Below are 26,659 nucleotides of genomic sequence, written 5' to 3'. Positions count from 1 at the left end.
TCGGATCCACCCCCTCCCTCTGCTCAAAACCTGCCCCCACAGCCCCTACATCACTAGGGTCAAGCCAGATGTGTTCACTCTGGTCACCTGATGGCAGATGGCCTTCCCCTTGGCCCCCTGGACCTCACCTTCCAGCCACAGGCAGCACAGCTTGCCCCAGGGCCTTTGCACCTGCTGTTCTTCTGCCCGGATCCCTCTGCCCTGTGGCTGCTCCTCTCCTCCTCCAACATTCAGATGCAACTTTCCTGAATTCCGCTGCACCCTCTCTCTCCCTTTCCCTGCTGGGCCTGTGTCCGTCTATGGCCCCACACCGCCAGAGTGGGAGCTCCCCAGGACAGGGCTTTCTGTCCACCTCATTCCCCGCTGTGTCCTCGGACCCTGCAGCAGAGCCTGGCAACCAGAAGGGCCCTGTAAGCATTCACTGAATGAATGGAAAACAGAGTGAACGTGTTTTACAGGTGAGCCTGTGGAGGGGCCGAGGGAGACAGTGCCCACCCCGGGTCCACAGCCTGCAGGCTTCCCGCTGGTCAACCCAGATGCCCCTCGGCAGTGTCTGGTGCTTCGGCCTTTTCCTCGCCTCTGAGGTCTGGGGCTGTAGGGGTCTGGCTTTGTTTTGTCAGCCTCGGCCAAAAGGAGATGCTCTCTAATTTCCATAAGGCTGACCGCCCCCACTCCCCTCCCAGGCCCGAAATGATAGTGAGAGGGTCAAATCTGAATTTCAGGCCAACAATAGTATTTAGTGTTAAGAATGTGCCGAACGGGGCGTGGACACACTTATGCTAAATAAGCATCCAGCTGTTTGTTGAGATTGGGCAGCCCAATAAAGCAGAGGATGCCCAGTGAAATGTATTTAGATGGATTTAATTCATTGGGCATCCTGTACTTCATCCGGCAGCCCCAGGACGAAGGCAGAGGTGATCCCGTGGAGGCGGGCCTCCAGCCCCGGCAGGAGAGGTCGTCCATGCCCCCGTCATGAAGCAGGCTGGCCATCTGTGCGGGAGACTCAGCGTGGGGCAAAGGCTGGGGGGTTAGAAGATCCTGGCGGGGCCAGGGTGTGTCCGGAGGAGAGTGTGGCTTGAGCCCAGGCCTGGGTCAGCCAGCCAGGAGGCCCCGCGAGCCTGGCTCTGAGTGCAGGCCAAGCATCCCATCCCGGCTCCCCGGCTGCTTGGGGCACTGGGAGCCCCAGGGCAGAAGGCAGGATGGGAGGCAGGCCCGGACTGGGGCTGTCCTTCTGGTAGGTGGACCGGAACAGGGAGACCTAAGGAGGCTGCCTCAGGAGATGGGGGCCCCTCCCCTGCCTGGCCCCTCTCTCCCAGCACCCAGCCCAGCACCGTTGCTTGTCTACTCTCGTTCCCCCTCTAGACTGCGGGTTGGGGCGGCCTGGAGGATGGGGCTGTGCACACCTTGGCCCTGGGTCCCTCCCTGCCCCAAGGTCACACCTGCTCTCTGCCCAGAGTTGGTGTTCAGAGGGTGTCAGCGGGGAGGATGGGAGAGTGGCATGACCATGGGTTGTCCCCACTTTGGGTGAGCAGCTCCCCACAGGGCTCCCAGATGAACCTCTCAGCACCTGCCACGAGGCTTCGGAGCCCAGGTGAGAAGGGGCTGCCGTCCAGCACTGTGATGATCAGGTTCATTGCTGCCCCCCATGGAGCCCAAGCTGGCTCCACTAATGTGACCACCCCACCAGCTGGCTCACCCCTGCAAACAGACTCGGGCATGCATTAATTGGATCGGTGGGAGGGCCTGATTTCTAGAATTTTGGGGATCATAAAAGTAATCAGGACTGCGGGAGGCTCACTGATGACCCTAGAGAGCGGGGTGTAAGGAGCCTGCCCCCACCCAGTGCCCCCCACGTGGCCCCAGGCCCCTCAGGGATGCCCTTGGTCCCTGGTCCCTCTGCTCTTGCCTCCCCACCTACCACACCCACGGGAGACAGTCCTGGGGGCCAAACCCCAGTCTTGAAGAAAAGAACTGGTGTTATGATGGAAGATGTTTGCAGCAGCAGCAGGTGGGTGCAAGGCACGGAGGCTGAGGAAGGAGGCTGCTTTTCTGGGCCTCAGTTTCCCCATCAGTGACTGAACCCCAAAGGGACGCTTGTGACCATCACCTTCCTCTGGAAGCGTCCCCCCTGAGATCGCCCCCTACTCAATCCTTTGGTCAGCTGACACACAGAGGATGGAGACAGGGCAGGTGGGAAAGCACGAGGTACTTGTGGGGTGGGAACAGGTGTCCTGGGACCCTCAGTCCTCATCATGGGGTACTCTGCGGGGCGGGGTGCTGTGTCCTGGCCAGAGGGCCAGGGCTGGGCGACTAGTGGCACTTGGAGGGGCTGCCCTGGGGGCCTTCTATCCTGGCTCCCTGGCTCTTTAACCAGGCTTTCTAACTCTTGAGAAAGGAGCTGGCTTTCCAGGCCACCATTCCTTCGTCTGTGCAATGGGCAGCCTCCCCCCGTCCCTTCCAGAACCTTGGGTGAGGACTCAGCGAGGAGACTGTCAAAGGCATGCAGTAGGTCTCACTGGGTGATTGAATGATTAAATAGTGATCTCAGGCAGACATTTCCAGAACCTTCAGCTCCATTGCTCAAGAAAGACCCCCAGGCCTTGCCCTCATCATTGACGCCCGATGGAAATGCCTCCGGACACTCAGAGGGCCTGTCCAGGGATGCGGGCCATGTGGCAGCGCTCAGGCTGTTGCGAATGTCAAGTAAGAAGGTGCCGGAGGGGCCCAGAGATCTCAGCCAGCCAGGGCCGGTCTTCTGCCTGTGGTTAACAGGGGTGAGGCAGAGGCTGGGAAACAGGCCCAGGATACATTCTTGCTCTGAAACACCCAGTCACTGCCAGGACTGGGGATGTGCAGGGAAAGTGCCTCCTGGAGGCACAGCAGGGCGGCCCCCTGCCCCCACTCTGAGATGCTCTGGCAGTCTTAACTCCGTCTAGGTCTGCAGATCACATCCTGACACCCCATTTCGCCGGGTCCTCTCTTTCATCATAGGAATACTGTCATTCGCCTGATGGTTGGGGAAACAGGGCCTGGGAACAAAGGGGACCATGTGAGGTGGGCAGGGGGCAGGGGGTTAACAGGCAGAAGCAGTCCACGTAGTACCAGCCATGTGCCTGGCTCCACGTGGGTTCATGAGTTCATTCTCAAAACGGCCTTCGAAGTTAGGTGGTGTTATTATGATCTACGTTCTATAGATGGAGAAACTGAGAAGCAGAGATGTTTAGAAACTGGCCCAAGTCTACCCAACCAGTAAGTGGCAGGTACGGGATTCAAATCCAGGTAAGTTCACCTTCTTACTAACCCACATACTTCATCAGGCAGCCTTTGCAGAGGAGTGGGGACTCAGATGGGCTGTAGGGACAGGAGACTTTGAAGGGCAGAGCAGAAGAAGGTAAGACAGAACAGTCTATGTGGAAAAGTGAAGCTGAAAGTCGCTGTTGTGTTGGACTCTTTGCGACCCCATGGCCTATACAGTCCATGGCATTCTCCAGGGCAGAATACTGGAGTGAGTAGCCTTTTCCTTCTCCAGGGGATCTTCCTGACCCAGAAATCAAATTAGCATCTCCTGCATTGCAGGAGGATTCTTTACCAACTGACCTATCAGGGAAGCTCCGTCCATGTGGCAGGTCCTTTTATAATGCCCTGACTCCCAGAGGGAGAAACTGAAGCAAGACAGTCATTCACAGTTTAGTGAGAATTAGCCCCTAAGACTTCCTCCCCCAGAATTATGTTTAGAAGTGAGGCAGAGCCGGGAGGAGCAGCTGGGTCAGGTGGCCACAGAAGAGGGCACTGGGTGCCATGCAAGAGCATTGGTTTTCTGAGGGTAAATCGGGACCTGGAGGTCTTGGAGGTGCATCCTCAGCTCTGGACTTCAGGAAGGGCGATGGCGTGGCCCTCAGGAGGGGACGTTGGAGGATGGCCACTGGGCTGTAAATTTTAGCCCAAACACAGAGAAGCCTCTTCCCATTGGGCAGTGACCAGCTGTTTCGGGAGGCTCACACGCCTGGAAAAGCCCCTTTCTGCTTCTGGCCTCCGTTTCTCCAAAACCCTTCAGCTCCATATTCCCTCCTGGCTTGGAGGATGCAGGGGGCAGAATGCTGAGGGCCTGAGAAAGGCAGAACTCAGGTGCCACGGGAGGAAAAGTGTTCCCTCCTGCAGTGGGCCTTTGCCCGTGTCGGACCCCTGCTGAGAGCACCCTCCCCATACCTCCTCATCTCCACCCAAGCACCTCCCTGCGTCCAGCCAAATCCCTCCCCTGGAGGCTCTCACAAGGTGGTATTTTTTAAAAAATAATAATAAAAAAAACCCTGGGAGTAGGGTGGGAGGCACAAGTGTCCCCCAACACTTTTTAGGGGTCAGAGTGGAGAGCCCCACCATGGGCATCATGAAGCATGGGGAGGAGCTCTTCTCCGTCCCTCTTCCTCACTGTGCATCACCCGTGGGTCCCCACCATGGGATCACGAAGCATGGGGAGGAGCTCTTCTCCATCCCTCTTCCTCACTGTGCACCACCCTTGGGCCTCATTTCAGAGAATTTGCTTAGCAACTACTACGCAACAGCTCTAAGTGCTGTGGATCAGCAGTGAGCTGCTGTTCTCGGGGGAAGATGGACGATAGACAAGATAAATGAGTAAGACAAACTGAGAGTCAGGTGGGGATCAGGGAGATGGAAATGAAGGCAAGGAGAGGGAGCATGGGGGAAGGGACCTGCCTGTAAATGGAGTGAGTGGTCAGGAGCCCCCCCAGCCCTGACCCCCTGACCATGAATGACTTTTGAGCAAGATGCGAAAGGAGGGGAGGCAGGGAGTCACATGGGCGTCTGGGAAAGAACATTCCAAAAGGAGAGGCACATGCCAAGGCCCTGGGGCAGGTGCTTGTCTGATGGGGAATGAAGCACAGCAGAGAGGCCTAGTGTCTCGTGGGGAGTGGGCTGGGAGACTCTCTGGAGATGAGGTCAGTGTGATCTGACATCTGTGAGGTGACCTGAAACCCATCTGTCTCTACCTCTAGGACGTCAGCCTGGCACCTGGCACAGTGTCTCCAGCATGGAGAGCGGCGTCTGGCAGAGGCAACGCTGCAACACACATCGGTGATACAAGTGAATCGAGTGTGGGACTGAGCATTTGGGCGTCTGTGTGAAAGAAGAGCGCACAAACCACCAAAGCCCCCAAACAAAAAGTCAAAAACAAAACCCAACAAAAACCACGCCCCACAAAAGCAGAAAGAGAAAACAAACCCACAGAAAGCCAAACAACGAAAGACCCAAGCCAAAAACACCTCCACAAACCCCAAACAAGAAAAAAACAAAAAATTAACACCCCCCAAATTAAAAAAATACAATCCCCCCAAAACACAAAAACCCAAACAAAAAACTCCCACAAAAATTTTAAAAAAGCACAAAACTCCCCAAACAAGAAATCACTCAAACAAAAAAAATTAAAAACTATATAAGCTACCCCCTCACAAAACATAAAACTCATAAAACCAAAAAATAAATTAAAAACACAAAACCCTCAAAACCCAGAAAATAAAAAAAATCCATAAACTAAAAAAACAAAAAAAATTTTTAACTCAAAAAACAAACAAAAAAAGAAAAACAAAAATTTAAACCCACAAAACCATAAAACCCAGAAAACAAAACAAGCCAAAGCCCCCAAATCCCCAAAATTTAAACCCCTGAACAAAAATCCAAAAACCAAAAAATTTCCCAAACAAAAATAAAAAACCCCACAAACCCAATCCCCCCGATTTAAAACCACAAAACTCAGGAAACAATCCAAAAAGCAAAAAAATATTTTGAACCCCAAAACGCCCCCCAACCAAAAAAGTTTAAAACCCACAAAAACGAGAAAATAAAAAAACTCAAAATTTAAAACCTCCAAAACAAAAAGCACAACTCCCCCCAAATCCCCAATGACAAAACAAAGAAACAAAACCTCCCCCAAACCCCCCCCAAAACACGGAAAGCAAACCACACACACACACACACACACACACAACCAAACCAACCAAGGGTGGTGGTGGGGGGCGGGGGCCCGCAGTGGCGGCCCACGATGAAAAGGAGCCCAACCTCAAAACCATGCACAAAAACCTCTTTCAATAGGTTCATGACATCAGAAGGGTTGCTTAAACAAGACACAAAAAGCTTCCATAAGAAAGTAAAAAGCCTAAAAGATTCGAGAGAAATTCAACAGAATTAAAACGAAGAACTTCTGTTCATCAGAGGACCATTGAAAGAGTCGGAATCCAGCAGCGGGCGGGAGGTGCCTCTGCCACACGTGTGACCGGCGAGGGCTCTCTCTGAAGAGCTCCAAATCAATACCGCAACTTGATGGAAAAACACGCAGAAGTCACCCGCGAGGAAGCTCCAGCCGGCTGTCATCCAGGGCCGCGCAATTACCGCGCCCGGAGCAGCCGCTCCGCCTGTGGCCTGGCGAGCTGGGGCTGGTACCCGGGTGCCCGGTGCGCGGAGGATGCGGAGATGCAGGAAGTCCCCGGCCGCGGGGAGGGTGTGGCCTCCCCGCCGAAAGCTGGCCGTGCGCGAGCCGCCCCCCACCCCAGGACCCGCCCCCCTGCGCCCCAGCAGTGCGGTTCCCGGGTCCCCTGGGGGGAGGCTGCACGCTCGGGCCCCCCACCAGCCCCCAAACCCGGACAGGCACGGTCACAGCATCTTCATTCGCTATGGTCCAGGCTGGAAGCGCCCGGACAGCCATCAGCTAATAACCAGATTGCAGCAACTTCACTCAGCCGCCGCCGCGCCGTTCCGAGACAGCCAGCCTTCCGCAGCTCCACGCACAGCTAAGGACGCCTCTCCAAACATCATTGTTTTGGGGGGGTTAAAAAAAAAAAGCCAACCTGAAAAGCACAGGCTAAAAGACAGCACATGTATGTGAAGTTCTAGACCAGACAAGACAAAAAACTCGAGTCAGTTAGGGATGCTCACGGGCTGCCAGATCGAAAAAAAAAAAAAACCAACAAAAACCCAAGCAACCTTCATCACAAAAGCCAGGATCCTGGAGACCTCCGGGGGAGGTGGAGGGGGCTGTGATGGGGGAAGAGTCTTGCAGGAAGTTGGGGGGGGGTGTCCCTGGGAGGCTGGCGCACTCAACTTCTTGACCTGGGTGGCGGTCTTCTTAAAGTTAACCTCTAACCTGCAGGGGAATTATTTTTCTAGGTGCCTATCACAGTTAACAACTTTGAAAAATTATGTTGTGGGGGAGAGGCGCAGGCTTGAACAGGTTTGTGCTTGGGTTTCCGGGGCCCCTTCTGCGTCCCGCGTGCCTTGCGGGGCAACGGACCCACTTCGCTCTGTGACAGAAGAGGGGACTGAGGTTCACGCAGACAAAGTGGCTTGCCAAAAGGCACGCAGCAAAGTGGCCATGGCGGAAGCCAAGGCAGGCGGACCGGTGCAGAGGAAGGCAGAGGAGGGGATTAACTTGGGGATTAGCCAAGCAGCAGCTCGCATGCAGAGAGCCAGTTGGAACTTGCTAATATCTGCAAATATTTGAGTGTCACCAGAAGAGTTTTTCAAGCAGAAGCAGGATAGCTGAGTGAGCGACAGGCAGGGGGCCAGAGCAGAGGTGCTGGAGCTGGGGCTGGAGAAATGGACTTCCAGGGGCTTCTATCTGGGGTGGGGAGGTCAGAAGACACCCCGCTTCCCCGACCTCCGTTCCCTACACTTCGCCAATCTCCCTGAAAACAGCCTCGCTTCCTCAGGCCCCCAGGACCCCGCACCTCTTAGAAGGCTCGTCCTATCTGTCCTCCTTGCAAACTTCTATTCATTCTTTAAAGCCTTGGTTCAGGTGTCCCTGCTTCCAGGAAGTCCTCTCTGATTCCCCCAGCCAGTGTCTCCAACCTGGCATCCCTGGGAGCACGTGTGGATGGGTTTGGGTCCCTGTTCTGGAGGGCTGGCCCGCTCAGGGCCAGTGCAGGAGCTGGATCACAGAGAGGGGAGTGAACCCACCTGGGGGGTGAGGGAGTAGAGAGTCACAAAAGCCACTGAGAAAAGATGACAAGGAGGGTAACTAGTTTGCCATGTGGACAAGAAGGTGGGTGGAAGGGCATTCTGAGCAGAGGGAACAGCATGGGCAAAGGCAGAGAGGCATGAAGGGGACAACTTGTTCGGGACCCAGAGGTGGGGCGCAGTATGGGGTGGGTGCTAGGAAGGAGAACTCAGGCAGAGAGGGGCGAGTGCAGGTCACCCCAGCTGGGTACCTGAGGATGACAATGAACCCTGCGGTTCTGGGCCCTGTGGTGTGCGTTCTTGTGTGACAAGCATTGGATGAGGCAAAGGACCTGCCGTCTTGGAGCTCAATTCAGATTCCTAGGCCCAGCCTGCAATGTGCGCCTAGGAACAAGAGGAAGGATCCCAGCCCAGGGTCATCACTCTGGACACACAGGACCCCTTCCCTTGGACCACGCATGAATCTTCTCCTGCCTGGGAACCCATAGTTGTACAGCTCAGATGCCCCACAGCGAACATTTACCTGGATCCCTGCTGTGGGCCAGCTCCCAGGTGGGGTCTGTCACCCACAATAGCTCAGGTCATCCTCCCAACTGCCCTACAAGGTAAGGGTGGCTAGAATACCCACTTCACAGATGAGGAAACTGAGCCCCAGAGAGGGTCAGGACTTTGCCAGAGGACCCCACAGCCTGTGACCTACACTGTGGGGGGGCCATGCTGACCAACTTCCCCTACATCCTTTAGGGCTTCTTGGTCCTGGACTCCTGACACTAATTGCAGGGCAGAACCTCACAGGGGCAGCCCCAGCTCTGGCCAGGAAGAAATAGTCTGGAAAAGCCCTTGAGGGAGCTCTGAGACCACTCATGGGGTGAGAGGGAGAAGAGGGCAGGAGGTGCCCCAATTCTGGGAGGCTACACTGGGTCCTGGCCATATGGGACCCCCCAATCCCACCAGTTCTGGAACTCTGCTTCTGCTGCCCGAGTGCAGCCCACAAGCCCGGGCCCCGGCCACTGCCACCAGTCTTCTGGGTTTGGCTCAGGGAAGCCCTCTGCCCACCCAGTAAAGAGATGCTCTGTGCGCTCAGCATCTGGGGCAGTGGGTCTGCCCACCTGGCTGACCTATCGGCCTGTGTTCCTAGCTAGGTGGGGCCACATCTCTGTCTCTACTGCCCAGAGCACAGGGACAGGTGCTCCAGCGTCTTGGCTGGGCATGGAGAAAGAGGGAATGAGACAGAGGACCTTAGAGGGCTCTTCCCCCCACCCTGGTCTCAAGGTGCCCCATGAATCGTGCCTTTTTTCCCCAAGTCTCAGATAAGTAGGGACCCCTCCTCCACAGAGAGCCCAGTCCAGTGGGGGTTCTGGTGAGATACAGCAATGGGGGTATCGGGGAAGGTCCTGGGGGGTTCAGATCTGAACTCATCTACATGGCCAGAAGCCCAGAGCTCCCCCTGGACCTTGACCAGGACTAGGTGGGCTTGGCCGATGGACATTTGAGACATTTGGATCTGAGCTCCTAGGCTCTAAGAGCCTGGACCCCTCCTTCCATCCCCAGACAGATGGGTTCTGGTCCTCGGGGACCCACAGGGGAGGGCTGCACTCCAGCCCAGTGGCCAGAAGATGGCCCTGCTCTCATGTCCAGCCTGGGGCCAGTCCGTGTGAGCCCACCTGTCCCCAGGCTCCCACCTGGGCATGCCCCAGTGACCCATCCACGGCAGTGAGGATCACTTGGGAAGGCCCCAGGACCCTCCCGGAGACCCAGGGACCCGTCCTGGAACAAGCTGGGCTCTGCAGGCTCCCTGCCCCTTGGGGAATGGGTGCATCTGCTACCCAGCGTCCTCCCCAGGGATGCTGATCCTGGTCTTAGGAGGGGGAAGGAGGAGAGGTGGGGGGAGGGGAGGCCAAGAGACCCCCCCCCCCCCAAGCCCAGGAGACTGTCCTGAAACCCAGAAGCCAGAGCTGGGCCTCCTGCCCACACGAAGTCTAGGTTCAGCCTTCGGAAGGAAAACAAGAGGGGGGGGGGTCGTGGGGGGGCGCGCAGTATTCCCAAAGTTGGGGTCAGGGGGCTCGAGGGAAGTTATGAATATTCAAATCGACCGATCCCGGGCCTGACACGAAGGGCGCCCAGTTGGAGTCCACCGAGGCTCAAAGTTTAGCACCAGGAGGGAGGCCGAGGGGAGCATTCCCCAGGCGCCGTCGCGGGATTCCCCCAAAATGGCTCCAAGACGCGACGGCCTGGCCAGCAAAGAGGACTCCATCCCCCACCCCCCCCCACCCCCTCCCAGCCCCACTGAGGCGTAAACTTAAAAGCTCAGAACCAAGAAACTGTCAGCTGGGGGATGGTGGGGGGCGGCCGGCGCGGGGGACTGGGTGCGTAACCGCAGAGCAGAGACCCCGAGGGTCCTGGGGGACAATCCAGAGTCCAGGGCAGGGCCCGGGGGATCGCGGAGGCCCGCGCGCGCGCGCCGGCCCGGCCCTTGGTGGCGCGCCCCCACCCACAGCCGCAGTGGCCCCAGCCCCGCCGAGGACCCCCGCGCGGGGCTCCCCGCTGTCTAGTCGCGCGCGCGCCCACACACGCACCACACACAGGCACACCGGCCCGGGCCAGCCGCGCTGGGCGGCCGCGGACCGTAGATGCGCTCGGGCACAACAGTTCTCTCCCCTTGCCCTCCCCAGCGCCCCCATCCCAGACCCCGGCCCCGGGAGCCCCGGCACGGAGGACGCTCCACTCACCTGAGTTTCTCCATGTCTGCGGCAGAGGCCTGCGAGAAACCAAACGAGAGGGTCAGCAGGCAGGAGTCGTGCGCTCCGCGGCCGCGCCGAGCGGGGCTGGGCACCGCGGGCACAGCGGCGGGGCACCCGGGCGCGCCTCGGTGGTTGGGAAGTCCGGCCCGCGTGCCCCCAGCCCACACTCACCGGCCGCGGTCCCCGGGACTCAAGGGGTGCGCGGGGCCTCGGCCGAGTAACAGGTGAGCCCGCCCGGGCCGCCGCGCACCGAGTTACGCCCCCCGGGGAGAGGAAGGGGCTGGCCCGGGGACTCGGGACCGCACTGCCCGAGGCGATCCCGGTCTCGCCCGCCCGAAAAAGAAGGGACCCGGCCCGACTGCATTAACTCTCCGGAAGCTGCGGCCCCCGCTGCACACCCCCCCACCCTGCCCCACCCCGCCCGTTAACCCTTCCAGCCCCACGTTCCCTCCCGGAGGAAGCCAAGCCCGGAATTGCAGAATCTCCGAGTCGGAGAATGTTCAGACCGGGCAGTTGGGGTCCGTACAGGAGTGGAGAACCAGACACGCTAGCGAGCCGAGGGTGCCAGCAGTCGGGACCTCAGACTCCTCAATCGGGGACCCTTCTGCCCTCAGCTTCTGGGGTCCGGGCCTGGCTCGCCCCTCGCGGGCCCAAGGGATTAACCCCTGCGCACTAGGTTCGCCAGCGGGGCTCCCTGCCGGGCTTGCGCAGACCCGCCCGCGCGCGGCTTGGAGACCCTCCCCGCCCAGCCCCGCGCCGCCGGGCAGCCCCTCTGCTGGCCGGGCGGGGGGCCCACCCGCTGTTGTTAACCCTGCGGGCGCCAGAGAAAGACTGGGACCGCGAGCGGCCCGGGCGGGATCGCACTTCCTGCGCGGAGCGGGGGGCGCGGGGAGGGCTCTCCGTCGCCCGGGAGAGGCCGCTCCCGGGAGCTTTCCCCCGTCTTCCCGTACAATGCCTTGGATTCAAGGGGGACCAGGGGAGGGGGCTGCGCCCAGGGAACACGCGACACACCTGGGAAGACTGATGACTGCCCATCCCGGCCCCTCGCGCCGGGCGCCGCCGCCGCGTCCGCCGGGAGCGCGCTCCGCTCCGGTCCGGGCCCCACGCCGCCTCCCCCACCGCCCCGCCGGGCGAGGGCGCAGCCCGGGCCGCCAGAGCCGAGCTGGAAGGCCCGGCCGGGGGCCCTCCTCCAGGCTCCGTCACCAATTCCCCGGGTGCTCGCTCGGGCCCTCCCGAGATGCCCCTGGCCTCAGTTTCCTCACCTGCGAGCTAGATTTGGGGGCGGGGGGAGCAGGACGAGGCGTTCTGTTGCCCTTCTGCATCGCAGACTGCGGAGGGGCTGGGGTGCGGGAAGGGATTTCAGACGAAAGGATCCCCGAGGCTTCTGGATTGGCAGCCAGACACAGTCCCCGACGCTCTAAAAGTTGTCGGAGCCCACGAGCCCAGACCCCTCTATATACCCTCCTCCCCCAAGACAAGGAGCTGGCCGATTGGCCAACACCTCCCCGACGCCCCCTATGTACCCAGGCCCACCTTTCCCGGGTTCCCATCAGCGCGCTCAGCACACTTGATCCCAGCATACAGCAGGCGCTCAATAAACACGGACGAGGCATGCTTGAATCCTACTCCTCTGTGGCGTGTCTTTCCCTGCCTCTTCCCTTCTGGCTCTGAGTTCCAGGCAGGAGTCCTGTCCCTTCACCAGGGCACCCCCAGCACCCGGCAGGCCTGGCCTCCACCCCGCCAACGCAGGGTGGGAGGAGCCCTGCGTTGCCAGGGTCAGCCCCAACCCCAAAAGTCCAAGTGTTCCATCATCCACCCACGGGTGCCTCACTCATTCATTAGCTTGGGGCTTGGTTCTTGGGGTTCGGAGGCGGCAGCAAATGAGGTGAGCCCTGCCCTCCAGGGGCTAATGGTTGAGAAATGAAACCGTGGCTCCTGTCCCAGGAGTCCACCCACAGCAGAAGGGCTGAGGTCACAAGGACACCACCACCCAGCAGCCCTGTGTTCGTCATCGCGCTGGCCAGCTCTTCCTCCAGGAAGCAGTCTCTCCCATTGTACAGAGGAGGAGAGCTGAGCCCAGAGACTCAGCCTGGCTGGGACTGGCCCCCAAGCCTCAGGGACCTTTCCCACCCAGAGGCTGGGGACACTCCTCAAATGTCTCCGGTTGCCTCCATCACTCACAGTGAATGACCTGCCAGAGAGTTTGTCTAAAATTAATAAGCATGTATTAAAATTTAATTATAAAAATCTAGCATTTATTATTTATATTGAATGTTTCAGCTCATCTAAAAGGCCTGTCTGGGATTTTTCTCCCCCACGAAGGGACTCTAGGAGAGGACGCTGAGTCGCCCTGGTGGCAGGGGGGTGGCCGGTGGGGGTGGGACAGAGGTTGACAGGGAAGAGGGGGTGGGGGCCCAGCCCCAGCACCTTAGCAGCCTCTCCCTTCACTCCGATGATCCAGACCCTGAAGCCTGGCTCTGATCCTACCAAGTCTCACCTTCTCCCCAGATCCAGTGCCCATGTGGTCACTGCTGTCCTCATCCTGAAAGACCACCTCCTCCAGGCAGCCCTCCATGGAGGAGACCCAGCCGAGTTGTTGGGTTTGGCTTCCACAGCAGGTCTGTGCTCCCTGGGGCAGGGTCTATGTCTTTCCCAGCCAGCTGTGTCCTGGCTGTGTCCCCCCAGCACCTCACCCAGGGGGTGGGAGTTGTGTGCGAAGCTCTGGGAAGTCGAGCCAAGAGCAGTTACAGCTGTGTGCGCCTGGCCCCATTGGGAGGCGCTGTGCCTTTGGCGGCGGTCTTGCAGTTGAGGCCAGGGCCCTGTGTTCGAGTCTTAACTCTGCAGTTCATAACCACGAGATTCGGGGGGTATTCCTGAGATGAGGAAACCCAGCAGGAGCGTGAATGGCCGGCTCTGAGTCCCCTGAGGTTAGCTGAGGGCTGTGGATGGGCTGGGCAGAGGAGACCCGAGGGGCACTGCCCGGGCCTCAGGCCAGAAGCGGCGCCTCGGTTACAGGAAGGGGCAGCTGTGGGGACCACAGCTCTGAGGGGCCTGTGAGCTGCCCACGGTCCCCAGCGTGAAGTGAGGCAGCAGGAAATAGCCTCAAGGCTCCATCGGGCCCCTCCAGGGACCCACAGGCAAGGGAGGCCCCCAGTGGTCTCCTGATACAGATGGGAACCCAGGTGGGCACTCTGGGTCTCTCAGAGGGACAGTCCATCCCCGCCCTGGGTGCTGTCCCTCCAGCTCACTCCAAACTCACAGCCCTGTGCCTACTGCTGCAGCAGACCTGTGACGTTATCACTGTCTGCCCTGAACTGGCCTCTTGTCCCTCTGGGTGGTCCAGCCCCTCTGGGTGGTCCCACCCTCCTGGTGGTCCAGCCGGGTGGCCATCATCTTTATTTCCCAGCCTCACACAAGCCCTCCTTGCTGGCTAAACTGGACGGTGCACACATCTCGGCCTCAGTCCGCCTCTTCCTCCCGTGTCTCTGCCCGTGCTGGTCCCCGCCGCCCCGACTGCTTGCCTTCCCACACCCCGAGCCCTATTCTGACCCCCCGCTGACCACCGGAGCCCTGCTGCCTCCCTTTCCTGTTCCCCAAGACTCTGAGCTTCGAGGGCCAGGTACAGCCCCTTCTACCCTTGAGCTGCCCGCTCTGTGGCCAGCACGGCCAAGGGCCCATGGAGGGAGGCAACTCTGGGTCACAAGTCAGGCCTCAGCCAGGGGTTGGGAAACACGGACTTGGCCCTGCCTAACCCTCTGCCCACACCCCACCCCTGCCCTTCGCTTGGCACACACTGGCCACCGTGCTGATCCCAACCTCACCCAGCTCACTTCTGCCTCAGGGCCTTTGCACTTCTTCCCTCCTGGATCTCTGCAGGGCTGGGGCCTTCCTTTCTCTGACCACCCACCCAGAGGAGCTCCTCTCTCCAGCACAGGGTTTCTCATCACACCCTGTCCCTTTGGACTCCACTCCTTTGGCCTGCCCCTGAACTCCAAGCGACACCCCTGACGGCAGGGGCACCTCTGCTTCAGCCACGGTGTCTCTGTCTCTAAGGCCCGGTACCGCGGCCTCCAGTGAGCAGGCGGTGACACCCGAATGAATGCAGTTGCTCTTTCTCCCCAGCCAGTGGCATCTGCTCTCCGCCTCCAGCAGCCTCTGGTCTGCTCTCAAGGTCCCTCATGGTCTCACTCCCATGCCAGCCCATGCCCCCCCACGCCCCCAAAGCTTACCATCATGCTGGGGATACCCGAGCCCGCTTGGCACGCAACATATATGCACCCACACAGATCCCTGCCCAGGGAAGCCCTCTGCCAAGTGGGGTCAGCCCTGCTCCGGCCCCCACAAGCGGATGTGTGACTCTTGCTGGACCATCTGGCCCCGTCCTATTACGGCCCTCCTCCACCCCCGAGTCCCATAATACCCGAAACCTCAGCGACAAGGAAAACGAGGCCAGGTCAGAGAGGGGCCTGCCGGGTGCTCAGGCCCTCCCTCCGACTTGCCCCATGACCCTGGGCGAGCCCCTGTCCTTCCAGGAGGCCTGTGCTCAGTCCCCTGGGCCCTCCTGAGATCTACTTTGAGCCCCAGCTCCCTTGGTTTCTTTGGTATCCTGCTCCCTCAGCCCCTCTTCAAGGGGAGGAAACAAGCCCAAAACTACAGAGGGCAGAGGTGGCGGAGAGGACCAGATTCCAGATGTGGTCAAGACAGTGGCCACCCGCCTCCCACTGATGGAGTCTTGAGCCTCCCGTGCAGCTAAGTAACTTTGGGCAAAGCCCCTCAGCCTCTCTGAGCTCAATGCCTCATCTAGGGAGACTGGAAAGTCTTCAGAGGATGCTGTGAGCGCATAGTGGCCCTGTGAGTACACGGGACTGTCTTGGGGGCAGGGCTGGAGAAGGGCTGCCGCGCTCCCGAGCCAGCCTTTTAATGCCATTACTCAGAATGGACCCTCTTCGAGGAGGTTTTCCATCACTCCTTGCCTGCTTGCGTTCATTCAACAAACATTCCCTCTGGGGACTCAGCAGCACACAAACTAAACCAGAGGAGCGTCTCTACCCTCATGGTGCTGATATGCCCACAGTGGGAGGCAGACTGCCCAGGGCACCGTGGGGTGCCCCTCCTGCCCTGAGTTCAGGGGGCGTCCGTTCATCAGCGGGGAGCAGAGATCGAGTCAGGGGCCTTGTGCGCCATCGTCAGAACTCTGGCTTCTATCTTGAGAGGGTGGGAAGACCCCACCCAGCTGAACAGAGAGGTGCCTCTCGGGCTGCTGTGTGGAAGACACCCTGAGGCTTGATTGCGGTGCCCCGAGAGTCCAGCTGGAGGCACCCAACACAGTCCAGGTGAATGGGGCCCAGGGTGGAGGTTCGGACATCCCAGCGGGGCCGTGGACAAGAGGGTAGGGGACAGGGGTTCGGAGCTCAGAGGAGGGTCCAGGAGATGTGGATTTGCATGTGGTCCGCATAGACAGCACCTGAGCCCCCACACTGGATGAGACCACCAGGGAGCCAGCCCAGATCGGGGACGGGAAGGACTCTGCTGAGTGAGGGGGTTCAGGGAGGAGCAGAGCCAGTCCAAGAGACTGAGAAGGGGCAGCCGGGGAGGTAGAGAGGCCGGTCTCAGGGCCTGTTGTGCTGGGCACACAGCGATACCTTAGTCGGAACAGAGCTGAGCGCTGATGGACAGGGGAGGGGCGGGTCCTGGCCCAAGGCCCCTCAGCAAGTTGGGGACTTGACCTCAAACCTTGGCTTGGGGCTGTCCCCACACGGGGCCAAGAACGTCCTTCCCCTTGGCGATTCGGGAGGACCCCGCTGCGGGCCAAGAGGTGCCCTGTCCCCTCCCCCAGCCACGCCCCATGCTTCTCCGCGTGGCCAGGGCAGGGCCTCGGGCCCCTAGCCATGTGCCAGTGCAGATGGACGAGGCCCGCGGCTGCAAACTGGCCTCCTGAGCTAAATCTGGCCTGCCAGCGTGTTGTATTTGGCCTGTGAGAGGGTTTTAATTTTTTTTTTTAAACATTTGAGCCAACATTTAAAAATTGGGAGCGTTTACATTTTAAAATCCGTATTTTTGGCTCCTGCTGAAATTTTGGAAGATCTGGCAACTCCGGCCCACATTCCCACGTGGCAGCAGTTGGGGAGCAGGGAAGCAAGCAGCTGCCCCCTCCAGAGGCACCTTGGGGGTCCCCCACTCTCCGCGAAGCAGTGCTGTCACACCTTAGGCTGGCCGCACCAACTGGGAGCCTGGGGCCCCGTGGGTGGAGGGGCTTGCCTGAGGTCCCACGGGGGGAAGCCTCTTGGGCAGGACCCAAATGCAGCCTCGGAGACTCCCAGGCCTGGCCTCTGGGGTCTTGTCACCACCCCCTGAAGGCTGCTGCAGAGCCCCCAGCCCTCCTCTCCTTCCTGGCCACTGGCTGGTGCCTCCGGCTCTTTTCTGCCCCTTGTGTTCTCAGGAAACCCCTGGCTCAAGTCATTCACACTCTAGTGTGAGCAAACCTTGGTACCAGGTGTGTGATGGTGACAGTTTGGGGTCCCAGAGACCTTCTACCATAGCGTCTTGTATGCTGGACAGTGAAGCGTCAGACCAGAGTCCCCCGTGACCCCTCAGCCAGACCCGGCAGAGGCAGGACTAGAGTCCACCTCACCTCCACCCCGCTTTCCCCAACCCCAGCCTGGATTGCCGCTTCCTCCCCGAAGCGGTTCACGGTGTCACTCCAGGCACTGACCTTGAGAAATGGCTTTCAGACCGATGCCAGGAAGCCAGGGGTCTGCCTCCCCGAAGCTCCAGCTTCACCCTGGGAACTGTTCTGGGGACACAAGCCTGTCCAGGCCAGGTGGAGGGGCCGTCTTATCACCTGCATGGCTCCCATTGGCCCCGTGATCAGATTCCTGCTGCATGCAGGCACCTGCACGCATCATCTCCCATCCCCGCCACGCACACAGCCTGGAGACACCGTGGGATGTGGCTTGTCCGGGCTCACTGAGCCAGGGCGTAGCCCAGCCAGGACTCTGCCGAGCTCTGCTCGCTGAGCCTAGATCTGGTCTGTGGAATGGGCCTGATCCCGGCATCTGTCTCACTGGCCTCTTTGCAGTATGTGATGCAAGGCTGGAGGTGACCACACATGATGCTGGGGTGGGGTGGGGGGCTGACGCCCACCTCCCGCTTCAAGGTGCCGATGCCAGCTCCTTGGGAAGGACATTTTGGCCGGGCCCCAGGACAGAGCCCTGCCCCCTAGCACCTGCTGCGGGGTCCTGACAGGTCCCAAAGGCCCCGTGCAGCCTGGCAGCCCCGGGAGGCATGTGTGAGGAGCCTTGAGACAGAATCCTCCAGAGGCCTGAGCATCATGGGGCTCCCCCGGGACCCAGTGGTCCCCAGAGTGAGGGGGCAGGGTGTGCAGAGCCCAGAGCAGAGGGGAGTCCTGGATCGCCAGGCCCTTGTGGAGGAGGCTGGGGACACCAGGCTTACTGGGTGATTGCTGGACACTTTCCAGGGACAAGGCAAAAGAAAGCTCATGACCACTACTGCCCTTCCTCGGCTGGGGAAACAGGCCCAGAGCGGGTGGGTGACCTATCCAGGTCCTTGAGGTGACTGTACCCTGAGCTGAGAGCTCACTGGCTGCGCTCGGCCCAGCTGGTGGGAAGGGCTGGTGGGCTGCAAACACCCGGAACCCCCCAGCAGCCATGCCACTGCCGGGCTCTCCCTGGAGAAAGAGGACGTCAGGTCACTGGAGGCAATGACGCCAGGGAGCAGGGCTGCAGCGGGGAGTTAAGGTGGCTGTATCGAACCCTGGCTCCTCCTGTGACCTCCCCTCACCTCTTCCCACACCCCGCCCTATATGTTGGGAGCACAAGGATGGCACCGACCCACGAGGGTGGGGGTGCACCAAGGTCAGGCACAGAGACAGAACAGCATGGGCAAGCGCTCAGCAAGCATCAGCTCTCTCTTACCGCCCAGGACTTTCTTTCCACAACAACCCCTCAAGGCTTCCCTGGTGGCTCAGGGAATGCAGGAGACACAGGTTCGATCCCCAGTCCGGGAAGATTCCCCACATGCCTTGGAGCAAATAAGCCTGTGTGCCACAGCGATTGACTCTGCGCTCTAGAGCCTGGAAACCGCAACTACTGAGCCCCTGCTCTGCAACAAGAGAGGTCACGGCCTTGAGAAGCCAGCGGACCACAGCTGGAGAGTGGACTCACTCTCCGCAACGAGAGGTCACAAAAAGCCCAAGAAGCAACGAAGATCCAGTGCAGCCAAAAAGAAGTAAATAAATGTAACGAGAAACAGAACCCCTCCCCAAAGGGAGGTCATTCTTGGGAGGGGTCTGGTCGAGATCTCCATTGCCCTGGCCCCATGGCCTGACCTCGGTCCTGTGCCTGGTGTTGTCAGGAGGGGACAATGTTCTCAACAGCCCGTAAGGACCTGCCCCGGCCCCAGGGGACACAGATGGTTTGGGAGATGAAGGTCAGTCCCGTGGTGGGGGTCCTGCCACCCTGACGCACTACATAACCTGACCCCCCAGGACAGCTGGGGAGGTCTCACCAAGTCTTCCTGCCCATCTGTCTGAAGTCAGAGTGTGTGTGTGTGTGTGTGTGTGTGTGGCGCGTGTGTGTCTGGAGGGCATGCTGATGTGCTATTTAAATTCAAAGACCTCAGTCCAAGTCCAGACTCACCGGGAGGCCCCGGGGCAACTCAGGACCTCAGTTTCCAACTCCATCAAATGGGCAGCTGTGAAAGACCTGGGTCTACCTGTCTGCCTAACAGGGCCGTGACATCCTACCTCGCATGGACACGACTGATGTTCAAAACCTCAAAGGAAACATCAGGAAATCCTGTGGTAAAACAGCGAGGTCTCTGCCAATAGGGGAGTGATATTATTATTATTGCTATGAATATCCTTGTTGTCTATTCATGCATACTCCAGAAATCGCCTCCTGCCCTTAAGCCAGAGGTTTCATCCCAGAGGTCCATTCTTTGGGTTCTTTGGGCCTTTGCCATTCCAGTGACTATGAAAGGGGGGGTGAGGAGGGAACTCGGGAGGGTTGGCCAGAGCTGGTGGAGAAACGGCCCCCGAAGGGAGCAGGGTGGGGGCCCAGCAGACCTCTGTCCGCTGTCGACTGGGGGATGGGCGGGGGCTGAGACTCACCCGGCCCGGAGGGCTCCGGGGGGAGGCAGCCCGGCCTCCACGCTTGCTGCTGCCCACGCGAAGCCCAGTGGTCTCCATGGCCTGGCCCGGCCCGGCCCCGCTCGCAGCCTCCAGGGCGATCTCCGAGGAGAGTTGGGGGCTCAGGGCCAGGATCTTCTCTGGGGCGGTGGCTCCAGCGAGGGCCTCCTGGGCTGGGCCTGGGTCTTGCTCACCAGGGGAGGGCTCCGGGCTGCGGCCCCTGGGCCCCCGAAAGGCCTCCAGCGTCCCGGGGTCTAGTACCCGCACAGCAACCTCATCCAGGAACTTGGAGAAGGGCAGTCTGGCCTCCCGTCGGCGGCCCAGCCAGGCCAGGGGGCCGGGGGCCGGTCTGCTGCCCGTGCCCGGGAGCTCGGCAGCGGACAGGGGGCCGGGTGAGGCTTTTGTGGCTTCCTGGCCGGGCTGTGCTGCTGCCCAGCCGGGGTAAGATGGTGGGCCCTTGGGGTTCTGACCTGAGGTGGGGCTCGGTTTGCAGCCTCTGAGGTCCTCCCTGCAGGCTTCCTTCCTGGGGGCCTCAGCCCTGGGGTCCGTGAGGGAGCTGGGGCCATCCTGCCTGGGGCTCCCGGGATCTGGGCCCTGTGCCTGGGAGCCGGCCCCTGAGAGCATCCTCCTCTGTCAGTCCAAGGTCAAGCCTCTCCAAGTACCTCGCTGACCCCCACTTCCCTCTTCCCACGTGGCTGGGGGCCCTACACCCTCTGGGAGGGGGGGTGGTGCAGGGTCACTGGTCTCTCACTGGCCAGAGTGATCAGCTGAGCGCCCGCCCCCATCGATTCAGACAGCACGTGGCAGGGGGCCTCCAGCCCCCTAAATTGATTCTTACTAAATGGGAGCCGGGCTTCAGGGCTTAGAAAGTGCTAGAGAAGCAAAGGTCATGTCCTGAGCTCTGTGTCTGCCTGGGGAGGCAGCCTGAGCTGAATGAACACCCGTTATGTGTCGGAGGGCAAGCCTCACAAACGCCACTCACCATGTCTCCTCATCTCTGCCAGGTGTGAGTTGGGCTCAGGGACATGGGTGAACATGGGGCCTGAAGGAGGGGAAAGTAGAACTGCCTCCATCTGGCATAATAGCAGAGTGTGGTAGAGACTGCTGGCTCCCCACTGTCATCCCACTCTTCTCCTTAGTGAAGAGTCCTCCTTTTATTCTGGGAGGCAAGATTTCCCAGGCTCCTTTGTAGCCAGGGGTAGCCAATGAGATATAAACAGAAATTACTGGGTGCGACCACTCCTTAAAAGGAATCAGATAGCTTGCCGGTGCCCTTTTTGCTCCCACTCCCAAACTCTACTTCTTATATGGAACATGCAAGTGATGGTTGGAGCTACTGCAGCTATTTTACACCATGAGGCAAAGTTGAGGCAGAAGCCACATATAAAGGCTAGAGGAGCAGAAAGACAGAAGAACCTGGGTTCCTGATGACCACTGAGTCATCACACCAGCCTTGGACCACCTGCCTCTGGCACTGGCACTTCTTTAACTTGTGAGAAATAACCCCTGTCTTATTTAAGCCATAGGTATTTCCAATCTCTGTTACTAGCAGCTGTTTGCAGTTCTTCACTGATACACCGGGGATAAGGTTAGGAATCACAGTTGACAATGCTATGAGCAAGAGCTTTTGGCAGATGGGGGCCCAGAGTGTAGTTAGCTGGGGAGTGGGGAGGGGGAGATTACCCCAGAGAAGGGCCAGAGCTAGTCCTGGGCACTTGCTCTTTTGTATGAAGGGAGACTCACTGATGCCTCTCAGGAAGCCAGGGGTCCAGGCAGGACTCCTTCCTGGGATGCAGCTGCGTGAGTCAAAGGACAGCTCACCAGTGGGTGGCAGCCCCAGGCCTTTGGCCGTGATCCCCAGCCCTGGTCTCTGGTGCTGCTTGGAGGATGGCCTAGGCTGTCTTTAGCGCTGCCTGCCTGCGCTGTATACCTGGGGCCTCTGCCTATCTGGCAAATACTGGATGCCTCACATCGAGTGCTGGGGACTCCTTCTTCTCTGAGCTCAGCTGAACACCTTTCTGAATGTCTCATAGCACCTGTGACTGAACGTCTGAAAAACTTCATGAGCTCAGCTGCCCAGGTCAGGGATGGAAGCTGCCTGCACCCTCCCTCTCCCCCTCCCCTCACCATGCCCCTAACCACCAGGCCCTGACCATTCAGCCTCTCTCAGACTGGCTGCCTCTCTCCATCCTCACCATCACCTAGCTGGTCCCAGGTACCACCATGTCTCACCTGGACACCTATAATCACCTCTCCCTGGGGCCACTAACCCCAGCTTGGTCCACTCCACAAACAAGCTAGTGTGAACTTTGAAATTCACAGGCCAGATAACCAGATGATGTCACACATTCATACGCCCTGCAAGGCCCTGATGGCCCAGGGTCTTCTCTACCCTCACCCACAGAACACCCCAGGAACTTCCATCTACTTCCTGAACGTACCAAGCCCTCACTGGTCTCAGGGCCTTTGCACTTGCTGGTCCCTCTGCCGGGGAGCATTCTCCCTTCCCCTCCTTGGCATCACCTAACTCCCATCTACCTTTCAGGGCCCCATCTACCTTACTCCTTCCACCCTCCAGATCAGATCAGGTACCCCTGCGGCAGCCTTGTATCATGACCCCTAACTGTAACTGACATTTTCACAAGAATCTGCTTATCATGTGCCCCTAGAAGATGAGCTCCATTTTACCCCAGCTCTCCGCACAGGGCCCAGCACGTTGGAGGCACTCAACCAGCAGTTCTCAAATGAATGAGTAAGTGAATGCACCCCAATGCTGATGCTGAAGCTCCAATCCACTGGCCACCTGATGAGAAGAGCTGACTCACTGGAAAAGACCCTGATGCTGGGAAAGATTGAAGGTAAAAGGAGAGTGGGGAGGCAGAGGATGAAATGGTTGGATAGCATCACTGACTCAAAGGACATGGATTGGACCAAACTCTGGGAGACAGCGAAGGACAGAGGAAGCTTGGCATGCTGCAGTCCATGGGCTTGCATGGAGTCCAGGCAGGACTTAGCAACTGAACCACTACCACCATCCCGGGTTCAGACTGTCCGTTCATAAGCATCTGTGGCCTGGTGTGAACTTCCTCTGGCTGGGCACGGGACAGGAGAACATGGGAGTCAAGGGCCTGAGGCTCTTGGGAAGGCCATAGTGTCCCTGTCCACTTCTACTATCCTCTGAAGGCCACCTCTTTACACTTGGATAACCCCCTCCCTGCAGCAGTCATCCAGCCCTGCTCCACGACCGGTGTGAACTAAACTTGGAGGCTGGCAGATCCCGGGTCAAGTTCACCTCCAACACCCCAGCTGACCTTGGGCCAGTCACATCCTCTCCCGATCGCCAAATGCCAACTAAGCAGCACCCAGCCCCGAACAGTGATGCAGGAGAGTGTACAGGGCCTGCTGGGAGCCTTCGGCATGGAGCCCGGCATCTCGTGGGACCCCAGGACCCCTCAGCCCGGGGGCTCTCAGGTGGCCACTCCCCTGCTACATGCTGTCACAGGAATGTTCCGGGGGCCTGGCCAGCCAGTTCTCCGAGCCTCTCCCAGAGTTGCCGGGCTGCATCAGACAAGTTCCTGTTGTCATAACAACCCACTGGCTCTCAGCCGCCTGGGCCCGAGGCCCCAGAGGATGCTGTCGGCGGCTCACAGCCGGGGCCTGCTCACCTCTCAGCGGCCTGGGCTGCCTCTCCTGAGAGGGCTTCCAGCCCCTGCCTCTTGACTCATTTGCTCCGCCCATCTCCTCCTTTCCTGAGCCCCTACTGTGTGCCAAGCTCCACAAATGCTCACCCAGTCCTGTGAGGTGGGCCAGCCGTAAACTCTGTCTTATGTTTAAAGGAGCAGGCTCTTGCAGGGGCCGAGTGACTCATCTGAGGTCATGGGGCTCAGATGTGGCAGACCCAGAGTGGGGGCTTCAGGCCCTGTTGCACTCTGGGACCCCCACAGCCCCTCCTCCACCACCCAGCCCCACCTTGCCCCCAAGGATGGGAAGCTGGCCAAGGTCTGTGAGCTCTGAGGGAGGGGGGACCCAACTTCGGGTTGTCTCCTGGAGCTGGAACAATGAGAACTGGTCCCAGGGCACTGGTGGGGCCCTGCGGAGCTGGGGGGTGGGAGGTGGGGAGGGTGGGGGTGGGAAGGGCAGGTTGAGCATTCACTAAGCGCTCCAAACATCACCTTGCTAACCCTCATGGCAACCCCCACCCCCAAGCTGGGACGTGCCACGCCGTCTCTTGGAGCAGGACCCAGGCTGACTGGTAAACAGCACGGCCTGCCACACGCCAGAAGCCGTAGGCAACACCCACAGGAGCGCAGCTGCCTTCCAAGCCTCCCTCGTTCCAGTGCGGAAGTTTCTATTACAGCCCCCTCCTTCACAGACGAGGACATTCCAGGTCTGAGGATTCTCACGCTTTTCACCACGCTGCCTCTGCTTCTGGCTGTCTCTGTGCTGGCCTGAGAACCCTCGAGGGCGGCCGCAGCCCCGGCATCCGTGCCCTGGGGCGTGCATTCACACCATTCATCTGCTAGCGTGTACCAATCTCCACACGCCTCCACGCCTGCGCCTGCTGTCCGCCACCCATTCCTCCATGTATCTATCCTCGCATCCACACGTCCATGAGGAAGGGTTGGGGCCGAGTTCAGAGTTCAGAGTTCAGGGGCACGCACTTGAGCCATCCAGACCTTCCAGGAAGTCTCCCGGGACATGGAACTCCCTGCAGGAGTCCCTGATTGCTTGCCTGTCTTTACAAGAGGCCACACCACGGCCTCCTGGCTTCCTGAGCCTGTCTTCCAGCCTAACTGGAGAGGCCTCCTGGCCCCCTGCCCTCCTCCCAGTCCTGCAGCCTCCCTGCTATGGGATCATGGAACGGGAGGGTCTGGGGTTACGTGAGCCTGGATGCTCCACCCACCCACCTCAGTAACCACTTATCCGCTAGCCGGTACCCACCCATTCGCACACTAGTGCATCCTTTCGTGCCTGCACCTGCCACCCACCACCCGTTCATCCATGTATCGTCATTTGTGTCTTGTATCCACGCATCCATCCGTCCACCACGGATGCAGCCACCCATCAACATGTGTCCATTTCTGCAGTGATCCGCCCTTCCACGCCTGTATCCATGCATCACTAATATATCCTCAAACACTTATCCATGCGCTCTTCCTGTATCCATCCACCCACTCCTCTGTTCTTACATCCATCATTTTATTGACATTATTCAAGTCCCCATCCATCCACCCCAGCATCCACGCATTGACTGAACCCATTAAGCATCCATCCACTTTCTCATGCCTGTATCCATCCATCCTCTGACGTGGACTCCTGTATCCATCCAGCCCTTTATCCATTCGTCCGTTGACATCTATCCATCCGTTTTAGAGCCTTCCATCCACACACGTATCAGTCTTGTCATATGAATGAGAAATCCATCCGTCTATCAATCCAGTCTTATAGCCATCCACCGATATCTTCTATCCATTCAGTCCTATCCGTATCAATTCGTTCGTTCATCTACTCATCCATCCCTTTCTTAACACTTAGGTCCATCAGTCTCTCCTCTTGTGCATCTATCCCTCTAGCTTGCTAGCCATCCATCCACTGGTCTGCCCTGCCACATGCCTCCCACCATGTCCATTCGCCTACAATCCACCCACCGGCCTCTGCAGTCCACCCCACATTGCCTCTCCACCTGGATGCGCTGGGATCCCAGCATGGACCACCAGAACCATGACTGGAGCTTTTGGTGTCTGTCTTCCCCAGGCAGGACCAGGTTTGGGCCATCCACATCCCTGACTCGGTTCAAGGCTGCTAGTTGAACAGATGACTACAGTCCCATGGCCTGGCTCAGAGCTAGGCACGAGCTGATGCCCCCCACCCCCCGCAAGAAGCCCCCAGGGGCTGCAGTGGGAGCCTCCAGATCCACGGCCTGTTGGGTTGGAGCCACTGCTCGGCCCCTTTCCTGGCTGGGGGGCCGTGAAAACCACCATCACCCTCCTAACACCGTCATGCTAGGCAAGGTCTGTGACTCCTGGCAGACTGTGAGATCTTGAAGGGTGAGGTTTGTGTCAGATGCACCTAAGTGGTCCCAGTGAACGGGGCGGAGTGGGGGACACGGGGAGAGTGTGCTAAGGGGGATGGAGAAGTCATCCACTTACTCCTTCATTCTTGCAGTACTGAACCGGCAGAGACAGCTCTGGTCAGCTCTTTCTGCCCCTGGCTATCACCAAGGGCTTGTTCTCGGGCCATGGAAGCCACTCCTCTGACTGAGAGAGGCGTTGTGCCCCGGAAACTGAGCCCCAGAGAGGGCAGGGTCCTGCTCAAGATCACACAGCAGAGGAGGAACTAGAACCCAAGACTCCAGACTCCCATGTAGGCCTCGCCCCCTAGCAGGCTAGTGACCTGCTCTGGGGCAGGAGGGGGAGCCAGGAGGGGGACGCCAGGAGCAATTCTCGGCCAACCCAGCAAGCCTGGGGTCACCCCTGGATTTGTCCCCAGAGATCTCTACCTGCATGAGGGGAAGGTCCTCGCCCAACACACACACACACGTGACCTCCACACTTCGGCTGGACCGAGCCTCCTCTGAGGCAGGAAGTAGACAGACCCCACCCAACAGGGTAAGGTGACTGGAGATTCATCCCCTGGAGACCAAAACTCTAAAATATCAATAGCAGGACAATTGAGAGAGGAAGCTAGGCCTTGCCCAGACCACATATTTTTCATTCGCAAAGTCAGAGACCTCCCCAACCACACATGCGTGGAAAGGCTCCTTGGAGGTCAAAAGGGGACTGATGCTAACTGACGCCAACCACCCATA

General features: G+C 59.2%; 1 protein-coding gene across 13 annotated transcripts in view; it reads right to left on the bottom strand.

Annotated features, from left to right (window-relative positions):
* BEGAIN (brain enriched guanylate kinase associated) overlaps positions 1-26,659 on the bottom strand; it is a 46,090-nt gene that overhangs the window by 16,642 nt on the left and 2,789 nt on the right. For 3 of the 13 annotated variants that reach the window (XM_086365113.1, XM_086365117.1, XM_086365122.1), the window contains exons 1-2: positions 12,237-12,623; positions 10,692-10,720 (exon numbers count right to left, since the gene is read on the bottom strand). Coding sequence is in view for 12 of the 13 variants with exons in the window: in XM_086365117.1 (XP_086221243.1) it covers positions 10,692-10,705 (14 nt within the window). In the remaining variant the exon portion in view is untranslated. Of the gene's footprint in view, positions 1-10,691; positions 10,721-10,874; positions 11,086-11,229; positions 11,514-11,714; positions 11,838-11,965; positions 12,119-12,236; positions 12,624-19,833; positions 20,476-26,659 lie in introns of those variants that run through there. The other 10 variants (XM_086365112.1, XM_086365120.1, XM_086365119.1 and 7 more) reach the window with 7 other exon arrangements.

This window comes from Bos grunniens, chromosome 21 (genome assembly GCF_055505025.1).
Source record: "Bos grunniens cultivar Pamir isolate PY7600 chromosome 21, Bosgru_T2T1.0, whole genome shotgun sequence".
NCBI lineage: Eukaryota > Metazoa > Chordata > Mammalia > Artiodactyla > Bovidae > Bos > Bos grunniens.
This window is presented reverse-complemented; position numbering and strand designations above follow the sequence as displayed.